Source organism: Nelumbo lutea, chromosome 2, assembly GCF_056320005.1.
Source record: "Nelumbo lutea isolate HS-2025 chromosome 2, American lotus-T2T, whole genome shotgun sequence".
Taxonomy (NCBI): Eukaryota; Viridiplantae; Streptophyta; class Magnoliopsida; order Proteales; family Nelumbonaceae; genus Nelumbo; species Nelumbo lutea.
The window spans coordinates 33,194,457-33,206,197 of record NC_142685.1 but is presented as its reverse complement, the minus strand read 5'-3'; the positions used below and the strand labels follow the sequence as shown (position 1 = coordinate 33,206,197).

The window sequence follows — 11,741 nt, the reverse complement described above, 5'->3', positions numbered from 1 at the left end:
GTGTCAGTGCGGGTCTACCACTTAAACCCAACCGACTAACATCTCCGGCTTCCATCGTGGATTATACTCACAATTTCACACACAGTATATGCTTACACGGCCGTTTATCAATTGAATGACTTATTTATTTTTATTTTTATTTTTTTTTCACAATCTCCTCAAAAATTTACTCCCTCAGATTGGAAGTAATATAAAGGGAAGGAATATAAATACAAATATGTATAATATAAATACATACAAAATGATACAAATTAGAATGTTTTGCACTCTATATATTTGTATTCGTACTCCTTCCAAACTAAGTCTAAGAGAACAAAAATAATAAAATTTTTAATTCAGCCATTTTAGCTGTTATCAAACGGCTTGCAATCTTTTTTGGAGATGACAATTTGATGGGAATTTTAGGTATCTGATCCACCTCAAGGACCCGCTCGTTAAAATCATGGAACAGGTTTGGGATTTTATATTAAAACTCTATAGGGCTTGGGACAGATTTGGGTTTTGATCATAAAGTACCTGTTACCTTAACCTAATTATACTTAATGCATGTAGTCACTCCTGATATCGGTGCCTTTCTCTCTCTCTCTCTAATAACTCTATACATAAGAAAAATGCATTTTAATAGTTTATGACTTTATATGAAGTGTAATTTCACCATATAAATGGAATGTATAACCATCAGAATGTCCCAAGGAAACATTGATATTAGGGTCAGCAAATGGGTAGGTTCTAACTAGAACTGAATGGAATCGGCTTTGAATCGATCCTATCCAATTTGTTACAAGGTAGGGTTTGGTTACAAATTCTTGGAACCAACCCCCACCTAGGTTGGTTCTAAGGTCTAGCCTCTAGGGGTTTACCTTATCTGAACCTACCCAATGAATCATGCTTGGATGGTTTTGGTAGAATCAGCCTTGGAACCAAATTTTCCTTGAAATAAACCCCAAAATATTTGTAAGGATGTGAAGATTTGAATCAAGCACTTATGGTTACAAAAGTCATGGTCTCATTTGACCATTGAGTTACTTAAGTGATTTGATCATTTGTTTTTATTTTAATATTTGAATATGTATAATAAATAATGTAAAAGGTAATACTTGTAAAATTTAAATTATAATGACAAATTTTGAACCATATATCAATATATTATGATAATCTACATATTAAATTACTCAATTTAATCAATAAAGATAATATAAATTTTAAACTATATATTATCATTATTGAAAATTAAGTTTTTAGGACATGTTTCATTTTTTTGAAGGGGGAAAGTAAAGAAAGAATAGGTTCCACGGGTAGACCCTAGAACCGACCCCAAAACTACTAAGGCCAAAACCAACCCTGCAACAGACTTTCATAGGGTAGGTTTCGGTTCCAAAAACCTGGAATCAACCCCTACGTGGTAGATTCTAAGTTTTGCCATGAAAACAAACCAAACTGACCCATACTCACCCCTAATTTGTATATACATATATGCATAACATAACAAACTACTACTATAAATCTCATTAATGATCATTTAAAAGGTTACAAAGTTTTAAATAAACAAAATTTAATAAATAATGGTGTTGCTTAGTATAAAAAGTACATTATCCTAAGAAATTATCCATAAAAAAAAATCTTAAATAGATAATTGAGATTATAAAGGAAAAAGCATTCAAAACTGGTTTGATTATGGAATTTATGGCTTGAGACCTAGGTATTTGTAAATAAATATTTTTTGTACTTTAATACGCATGGATATAATATAATTGCTTATCAATACTATTTTAACAAGATATCATCAAGTGGAATAGTGGTTAAAATACTTTTATTTTAAGTAATCAACTTAGGTTTAAAATCCTTCTAATATCTCAATTCTAGACAATATTGGCTTTAAATATATTTAAATAGAATTAATAAAATAATTAAATCAATTATGAGATGGAGATAATTAATATTATAAATGGTGTGCTAAATAAAGATAGTTATGTAGTCAATAGAGTCAATTATGGTGATTTAATGGTTATTAATTAAGATAATTAAATTTCAATTTCAATTTTGAAAAGTAATAGCAATAATAAGATATATGAAATAATAATTGATTGGGACGGATTAAACGAATTTAAGATAGGACGTAATTGGGAAATTGGGAGAAAAAGATAAATGGGTTTGGGTTCAAGAATACCTAAACAGGTTATGAAACAGGAAGGACACTTTTCAGGAATCAGGATTACCCTACATGTTGCCATTCCCAATCCTTTTGGATAAAGGATCCTGCATTTACCATCCGGAGCCTAGCCCGAATTTGATAATTCCCGTCGACCCGACCCATTCCCAGCAACCCATTTTGGCCTCGTGACTTCTGGATCGCCGTACCACGCCCCACCTTTGATCGCACGACTTGTCAAAGATCTAGTGGTCATGGTCATCAGATCTTGACTTTTTTTCATTGGATGTTCCTACCATACCAGGTGGGACCCGATGTCTCTGATCTCTCACATTTCACTTGGACCCATGTTTCAATTTGACCTTCAATCATCCGAGAGAACATTTAGAACACTGGGTCCCACTTCCCTTGCACGTGAGGCGAACCACGTCCCGGGAATCCAAAGAAGCATTGTTGTCTGTTGATTTACCAATCATTGAATCCAGGCCGTTCACTCATTGCACCACAGGTTGGAGGGTTAGGATCGTCTTTACGTAACGACCCTCCGACACATGGCCCCACCGAAGGTATTAAGCCGTGGGACCACGTTTACGGTCGACAATACTGGACAAGACCGACCAAGCTGGAATCTAGATGGCCGAAAAGTCAGGTAGAAGGGTAGTTTGGATAATTACAAATAACAAATGAGGGCATTTTGGTCATAAGGAGGGTGGCGTGCTTCAACGGCATAAAGCTCCTTTAGGCGAGCCCTCTCTGTGGACTGTGGATAGTCCCCTGTTGCTTATCACACGTACACGCGGAAGCAAACAACAACACTCTTCCGTTTTCTTTTCTTTTTTCGGCAAATCTCTCAGAGCGAGGTGGAGTCTCTCAGGCAATACAGAGAGATCACGGAGAGAGGAAAGAAGTTATCTCGAGAATTTACTCCAAGAAATCTTCGCAGATCAGCGTGAATTAATGTTAGGCGGCGAGAATTGAAGTGGGAGTCTGGGAGAAGAAGAGACAGGAGAGAATTATCGACTATCGAGTACACATCGTTGTCATCATCATCATTGATGTCGAAACGGTTGTGAAACCAAGGCAGACGGCGGGGATTGAACGTTGTTTGATATGAATATAGCCCCACATGCATTGGGTCTCATAGAGAAATGTTGCAGTCTGGTAATAGCGGTTTTTGCTGTGTGAAACCGCGTTTCTGAGGATTGGGACTTGGGAGTGGTTTTTTCTTGCGTTGGGGGATGGTCAGGCGGTTTTGTCTCTATCAACGAGGAATTAAAAAGGGGCTGCAAAGGACGGCGCGATAGAGTACCGTGTATTGGTGTTGTTGGGTTTCGGGGAGAAACTTGAGTGGGTTCGGTAGTGAAGTCAGAAGTGTGGTTTTTGGCGTTCAAAAGTGGTTTTCCAGGCAGATTTTTAGGTTGTTTTCGGTGGATTTTTCTGTGTTTTGTGTTCTGGGTATTGGGAGATGAAGTTTATGAAGTTGGGATCGAAGCCGGATGTGTTTAAAGCTGATGGAAATTGTATCAGGTCGGTGTCTCATTCTGGTATTTTTGTTCCTCTCGTCTTTTCTCTTTTCTCTCCGTGTCATCTCTATCTCTCTCTCTTGATTATATGTCGTAGCTTGTTTGTTTGTTGCGGTTTTTTTTATTCTTCTTCCTGTTTTTTGTTTTGGCTTCTGTTTTCTTCCACATTGTAGGAGTTCTGTTTATTCGTAAGGTCGATTTTGTCCTGTTTTCGGTGGTATATGTTACATGCAGTCATGTACAAACCTGTAGCTTCATTCCTTTACTCTGTTCCTTTCTTCTCCATTCAAAGTCTTCTGAAATCTATATGCTTGCTACAGTGCGATTTCCTTTGGTTTCTTATTTTCCCATTTTTTTACTTCCACTGTTAAATTTACTGGAATGCCCTCATCAAAGAATATGGATTTCTCAATCCGTTATTCTTTAGATTTTGGGAGAATGACTAATCAGCCCAGATCAGAATTTTATAGCCCCAAAGTAAAGGGGGAATGCAACTGACCGTAAATTGATGTCAAATTCACGGGCAGGATGTGGTTTATAGGGGGAGAAGGCTAGTAGTAAGGGGGCTGGAATTCGGAATTCTGCATAGTGTGTTTCCGTACTTCGTTTTTTTTTTTTTTCTGCTTTTTCCTTGCAATTTGGGTTTGGGTTTCTGTGGTCTGAGGAATGTAATTACTATGGTGAGTCACAGTTGTTGGTCCTTCACAATTTAAGTTGTACATCTTAACTGTTGGATGGGTTAAAACAGGAATAGACGTGATTAATAAATTACATTTGACTCACTCAAGAGGTGGTCCACTGTGTGAACTGTCTTGATTGATGAGTTGGTGGACCTGGTTACATATAATGCCAGGTAATGCAGGAAAGTTTTCTGATTTCTACACATACCAAACCCTTTCTTTAAGCTGAGACGTTTGATTATGAGTAAACAAGCGTGACTGATGGATAATGGGGGGCTGGGAAAGTTCAATGGCATTTAATCCACATGTTTTAGGAGACAGAGGTGTGATAATTTTCTAGGATTGGTTGACATTCTTCCCCGTTATCTCTGCGTCCTTGTTGGGTTTGGTTTAACTACCCAGCTTCCTATCCTAATGAGATAAAAGGTTGATAATCTTTTACTAATTGCATTTTAAGCCTAGTAAAAGAATTATATACCTGTTGAAGGGCTCACCTGGATAAGCTTGTAACTCATCCATGCCATAAGTACTCTATTTCCTTAAACTAAGAGTTAGGTGAGTGAAAAAGAAAGAGTTCCTATGCGGTATTCGGTATTCTAGGTGAGACTCTTGGATTAATTTTTTGTTCCATCTGTAGTTGGAACATAGCGAGCACATTTGACATCTGTCAAAGTTGCAGTTGCTACTTGGAGGAATCCTGATGTACTAACTGCAAATATTCAGGGCTGGGGTTTCTAACTGTCATTGGAGCTTTAAGTCTCTTATCATGCACAAGATGATCCCTTAATCTGTTAATTTCATGTTTCTTTAACATGGAATTGTGAAAAATCCAAGTTCCTCATTGATTGCCAAAATTTTGATTGCTGCATGCCTTTTCATCGCCAAAAAAGATGTTTTATGGGAACCAAGATGTTAGAGTCACTTTCCTGCAACTTTTGGCTCCATAAAGATTCACTATTCGAAATAGAAGTTTAAGAGTCAGAGGAAAACTATAACATGCCCTTATCCTTGGCCTTGTAGAATACTTGTTTCTTCAACTAATCTCAAAACCAACAATTAAAAATTAAAAAAAAAAAAGAAAGAAAAAGAAAAGAAAATTTAATTTCATGAAATCTGTGGTATTGGTTGTATACTTCCTAAAGTGACCTTAAATAATAATACCATTTTCTGATGAGGGAATGAGGTAGACAGGTAGTCATGGGATCTTGGTACTAATAAGACAATAAAATTTTAAAATTTGAATACATATATGTGGTGATAAAGTCACAGTGTCACACCTGCCTCCTAGAAGAATTTTTTTTAATCAGACATGGACTTGTAGTTTCATGGCTTTGTTTTCTTGATTTGCATTGCCTGCTTAAATGAAGGGCATAGTACGGTTAAGGAGCTATAAGCTCAGACTCCATGTTATGAAATGGGATAGTATAAAAGTTTGACTGAAGCTTTAATCTAAATGGATCAAAGATAAATGTTAAATCCAGCAAGACCTTCATCATCTCAGGTTCCTTGTAATTTCACTGCTAAAATTATTTCATGTATGTAAAACATTGCAAGTCCATGTCCGTATCCTGGTAGTAGAGTTTTTATGTATTCACATATGGTGCTCTGATTAGGATTGTTAAACATGCAGGGAAGAAAATAACTTAAATATAGGGTAATGGAGTTTTTTTTTTTTGAGTAAAGTTTCTTTTCAGGGAGTGGAAGATAGGTATTTGTTGACATTATATGCTATAAGGTATCTGGTATTAGGACTCTAGAAACATTTTTCTATTGTGATGAACAAAGGAATTTTCCATTTTGGATTTGTTGGATCTCTTGGGTTTTGATTCTTATCGGACATCCTGTTCTTACCACTCAACTGAAAACAAGGAGGGCTTATTTTGCATCGACTTTTTTTTGTTTCCTATGATATTCTGTTAGTTTCCTTAAGCTTGCATGCAGAGATATATAGGTTCATAGGTATGTTCCTCCAGTTTGCTGAATTTAGTATGACTATAAGTAAGGTGCCAAATGCCAGGTGGGATGAATTTGCAAATCATTGAGATTAGTTCAACTGAGCCTTTGTTTTCTTTTGCCATATGCAATTTTGAAACATCTCCCATTAAATTTTTATGGCTTCTTCCAAACTTTCATTCAGTTGCAATGCCATCTCATGTACTTGGCGTGGTTAAACTTTTGATGCAGATATGTTGAATCTGAGCTGGCAACAGACATTGTTTTAAATGTTGGGGAGGTAAAGTTTTTCCTGCATAAGGTAAGTTTTCTCTTTATATCCTGGAACAAATTGAATCTTTATGATCCAAGTCAGTACTTTTTTTTTTCTGATATCACTTACGTTAACCTAATATTTTTCTCAGCAAGAAATTGACCTGACACCTGTTCAAAATGGAACAAATTCTTTCATGCATTAATATGGAAATTTGACCTGTAGAAGTTAGAACCTGATGGTTTGTGTGAAGCTAATGTAACTTGTCCTCTGAAAATAGCCAGAATCTGATGTCTTTGGAACATGTTTTGGCTTTTAAGTGGCAATTCATTTACACGCAAGGCAAATATTGAAATTGAAAAGAAAAGAAAATTTAAAAATATTTCAGATACAAACTTTTTTAATAAGCACTAGTTTTAGTTAGAATGCAACCCAAACGAAACATTTCTGCATTTTAGTTCTTGCCAGATGTACACAGTTGCCAAGGTGTCTAGGCAGCATCTAGGGAATTAGGCATTTTTCTTGGGGTTACCTTACGCCTAATCTTGATGATTTTGTTTTGAGACTGTAAAATTTTAGGTGTAGTGCAGCTAAATCCATATCACATTGTATAATTAAGGGGAAAATCGTGCAAAAAGGGCATTAATAATAAATCAATCTTCAGTTTAAAGTGGATTTGAAGCAAACACTGGCAGGAATGGGAAGTAATATATTCATTATGGTAGGGTTTTAATTAGTAGCTTTCATCATGGTATTTATCACAATAAGTTTCTACTTCTGCTTTTCATTTATTTATTGTTGTTGTCTCTCATTTTTGAAAACAAAATAGAGTATCCTCTCTCTCTCTCTCTCACTGTTGAATCAGGTGTTTTACCTCTTTGTTTATTTCTTTTCTTTTCTCTGATTCTCTCTAATCACCCAGTCTATCTTTCCAAGTGGGGCAATTCCCCTCTATTATTTTTCCTTGCAGTCAACACACAAAAACGTACCTCTCTTGTATGTCATTGTTGAATCCAACATAATAGTTGCTGAATCCACCCATAAGTCTCCTTGTTGAATCCCCTTTAGCAGACTGAATCAACAAGCACAGAGAAATTCTCTTTATATCTCCTTGTACTAACAGGATTAGGCATCCACCCTTTAGATTTTATTCTTCGTAGACTAATAATGTTACTTGTATTCTATTTTTAATGTTCATTTGAGATCACTTCTAATGTTTGCTGGTTGTTCAACTATGGAAACAAACTTCCGAAAAATGCTAGAGAAACAAGTTAACCATGCCTTCAGTTTGATAAATCACCATCTAGGTGACACATAGGCGGGGGCATCTAGTTGCCTGGACAACTAGTTTGCAGATATACTCGTGGGAAGGTCATGCTAAAACACATATCTTAACAGCATCCATTCTCATAATTCAGTACAATTATGGAAGACATCATAATGGCATGCGATAACTTGTAATGATCGCATTCATCAAATATTTTGCCCAATTTGTCCTTGTTTCTCCTGTAGCAGGCCTTAGTGATCTCTTCCCCACCCTAGTGACATCCAAACCAGATACCTGATGTATTATCATGTTGCCTGTCAGCATCTTCCTTATTGGAAGATCAATTGATCCTCGTTGTTTTCTGTTCTCCAGTTTCTAATACCGATTCTAATATGTACATGCAGTTTCCTCTCTTGTCCAAGAGCCATCGCTTGCAAAAGCTGGTACAGAAAGCTAATGAGAACAGCGAGGAAGTCCATATTGCCAATTTTCCAGGAGGGCCAAAAGCCTTTGAGATCTGTGCTAAATTCTGCTATGGAATGATAGTTACTCTCAATGCTTATAATGTTGTTGCTGCTCGATGTGCAGCTGAGTACCTTGAGATGACTGAGGATGTTGATCGTGGGAATTTAATTTTTAAAATTGAGGTTTTTCTAAACTCAAGTATTTTCCGCAGTTGGAAAGATTCAATTATTGTCCTCCAGACCACCAAGTCTCTTTTACCATGGGCTGAAGAGCTGAAGGTGGTAGGTAGATGCATAGATTCCATTGCTTCTAAAACCTCTGTGGATCCAACAAATGTCAACTGGTCATATACCTACAACAGAAAATTAGCAGTTGGAGAGATTATTATTGAACACGACACCAAAGTCCAACAGAAAATGCAATCCGTTCCCATTGACTGGTGGGTTGAAGATATATGTGAGCTGGATATTGGCCTCTACAAGCGAGTATTGGTTGCAATAAAATCAAAGGGGAGAATGTCTGGAGATGTGATAGGGGAGGCTCTCAAATTTTATGCTATCAGATGGTTGCCAGATTCCATTGATGCCCTGGTTTCTGATGATCGTACTTGGAAGTATATAGCTTTAGTGGAAACAATTATTTGGTTGTTGCCATCAGATGGGGGTGTTGGCTGTTTTTGTAGTTTTCTGTTAAAATTGTTGAAAGTTGCCATTTTGGTTGGAGCTGGTGATGCAGCCAGGGAAGAACTCGTAAAAAGAATCAGTTTACAGTTGGACGGAGCTTCTTTAAGTGATTTACTGATTCCAGCACGAGCACCTCAGAGTACAGTTTATGATGTTGAGTTGGTACAGAACATCATCAATCGGTTTATGATGCATGAAGATGCAGATGATTTTGATTTAGGGCAGGATTCATGGCTTAAAGTTGGCAAACTTATTGATGGGTATCTTGTTGAAATTGCCTCTGATGCAAATCTTTCACTCTCCAGCTTCATTAATCTGGCACAATCGGTTCCCGAGACAGCTCGACCAATCCATGATGGGTTGTACAAAGCAATTGATACCTACCTGAAGGTAATCTCTATATTTATGTGCACTTTGAGCTATAGTTGTGTTAGAACATCTGGATTTCCAAAGAGTTTTCATATTTATATCCAGGGAGCTGATTAATATGATGTCTATTTTGCAATTTTCTCTTTCAGGAATTCTGTCCATTCTCTTTCACAGAACACGATTGCTATAGTATTATCTATTATAATGCCACAGTAGTTTTCCAAAATAGTTGGAACAGGGCTCTAGCGTTATGATGTCTGATATGCCATTATTTCTTGTCCAGGAACACCCAAATTTGACGAAAATTGAGAGACGAAGAATATGTGGGCTTATGGATGTAAAGAATCTGACAACAGATGCATGCATGCATGCAGCACAGAATGAGCGTCTTCCCCTCCGTGTAGTAGTCCAGGTCCTGTTCTTTGAGCAGGTCAAGACTGCAGCTGGGGGCTTCAATGTGCCACAAAATGTTTCTTGTGACAATTCTCGATCCACGACCAACACAGAAGATTGGAATAGGACAGACCTAGAGGACTACAACTCACTCAAGCAACAGATTAGCCACATGAAGATACATGAAAAGGAATGTGAGAGAAATGGAGAGAAGAAAAAAAAGAAGAGCAGCAAAAACAGAGGGAGTGGTGTGTTGCTACTGCCATCTCGATCGAAGAGGATCTTTGACAAGTTGTGGGTTGGAGGTAAAGGACACAGTGAGAACAGGAGCTCCGACACATCTGGTAGTTCTCAGAGCCCCACTTCAGTGAATCCTGGGGAGACCAAGTCATTTGGTTCATCTTCAAGACAGAGGAGGCATTCCATCTCTTGATGAAAATTTTGGAATGCACATGACCTAGCTAATCAAGGTTGTACGTTTGAAATGTAAAAAGTGATGATTATTTTGTTGAAGCCAATGTATGTATCTCATTTCTGCTGAGCATAACTTAGAAGGTAAAGGGTTTTTTCTGCAGAGAGATGCGATTAGTTTTCTTCTAGGTTCCCTTCATTGTATGTAGATGTACCATTATTTTCATGCAATTTAATATATTTGTTTATGAAAAATATTTTTTCATAATTTCTGTAGGAAAATGAAAAATTAGAAAGCATAGAAGACAAGGCCTATTCTTTGGAATGATATACTGTTTCTTCTACAGCCTTCATCTTTAAGCTCTAAACAATCTAAAGGACCTCTCCTTGGAGCTTATCTCAGTACACAATGATGTGTAGTCAGTGAGCTTGCATTTTAGAGCCAGAGGAGAGGTTGGAATCAAGGATTGGAATTTGGGATGAAAGGATGAAGCCTCAAGGCCCTGTTTGTTTGCATTTCAAATCCATACTGCATGCAAAATTTGCACTTCTTGTCTCATTTGTACTAATGGACATTGCAAAGTTTTCACTCATTCTACTTTCCATTTCACTCCTTCCAAAATAGCCAACCTTTGCACCTTCTTTGGCTTCCCATTGTACTCTACCAAAACAAAGTAAAACTTGAAGCAGAAGTTAACCAGAATTTGCACTCAAGCATAATTGCACCAGTGAAATGTGCATTTAGCACTGCAAACAAATGAAGACTAAAAGACTGCCACCGTCCAGGGAAGGCACGTCATCATTATTTTCACTTTGTCGATTGACAAATGTAACATAATAAAGAATTCTAGAAAAGCATTCAAGGTCCACCACCACCGCCACCATTCTCTTTAAAAGGGAACACATATCATGTCATTTGCACTTCTACATATCAAATTTACATTTTGTACTACAAAGAAACAGAACCTAAAAGGACTGATGCTATTTCTCCGAGAAGACCAGTCATCATCCATTAATGTCAAAATTATGGATGGACTAACAATAAGGATGGGGTACAAAATCAATTTGGGCAGATTAGAGGGATCAACAAGACATATTGGATTGGACCTATCCACTCCAAAATATTTATTAGATTGGAATGGACCTGATCTGCCAGTAACAAATTTATATTGGATTGGATTGGATTAAGTCAGATATCTGGTCCATTGATATAAGATAAAAATATATGTGTCAATGGATTGGGTTTGGATTGAAACCAATCTAAATCAAAATGAATTGAACAGATTGAACGGTCCAGACATTGAATTGGACCGGTCCAAATTGACCCAAAACATTTATTTGATTGGATTGGACCTGATCCATTTATAATAGACTGGGTCGGATTATACCAAATTCAGTTCAATTAACACTCCTAGCTACAACAAACACTCAAGAGGACAATTGTCAACTTTGGAAGTTGCATATTCTTGGTCTTATCCATCCATCTTTCGATGTCTAAAATAAAAGAATTAGTTTATTCTTGATGACTTGGAACAAGTTGTGGACCTGAAGCGTCTCCCAATCACCCAGAGTCCCAGACAATGATAATATAACTT

At 37.0% G+C, this 11,741-nt stretch overlaps 1 protein-coding gene across 2 annotated transcripts; it reads left to right on the top strand.

The window, feature by feature from the left end:
- The first annotated feature begins 2,902 nt into the window (after positions 1-2,902).
- On the top strand, positions 2,903-10,401 carry LOC148869709 (phototropic-responsive NPH3 family protein NPY1-like). 2 transcript variants are annotated; one of them, XM_088973875.1, is made up of 4 exons: positions 2,903-3,676; positions 6,537-6,606; positions 8,230-9,363; positions 9,626-10,401. In XM_088973875.1, the coding sequence occupies exons 1-4, from the start codon at positions 3,615-3,617 to the stop codon at positions 10,166-10,168; spliced, it is 1,809 nt and encodes a 602-aa protein (XP_088830001.1). In that variant the 5' UTR covers positions 2,903-3,614; the 3' UTR covers positions 10,169-10,401. The 2 variants fall into 2 exon arrangements, with proteins under 2 accessions (XP_088830001.1, XP_088830002.1); XM_088973876.1 differs by having other exon boundaries at positions 3,398-3,693.
- The last annotated feature ends 1,340 nt before the right edge of the window (positions 10,402-11,741 follow it).

What these genes read in the sequence shown, in the direction of transcription:
- LOC148869709 (XM_088973875.1), top strand. Translation starts at nt 3,615, where the DNA reads ATGAAGTTTATGAAGTTGGGATCGAAGCCGGATGTGTTTAAAGCTGAT. An exon ending in GCTGATGGAAATTGTATCAG is followed by an intron (nt 3,677 to 6,536) that starts GTCGGTGTCTCA and finishes CTTTTGATGCAG; the next exon opens with ATATGTTGAATCTGAGCTGG. An exon ending in TAAAGTTTTTCCTGCATAAG is followed by an intron (nt 6,607 to 8,229) that starts GTAAGTTTTCTC and finishes ATGTACATGCAG; the next exon opens with TTTCCTCTCTTGTCCAAGAG.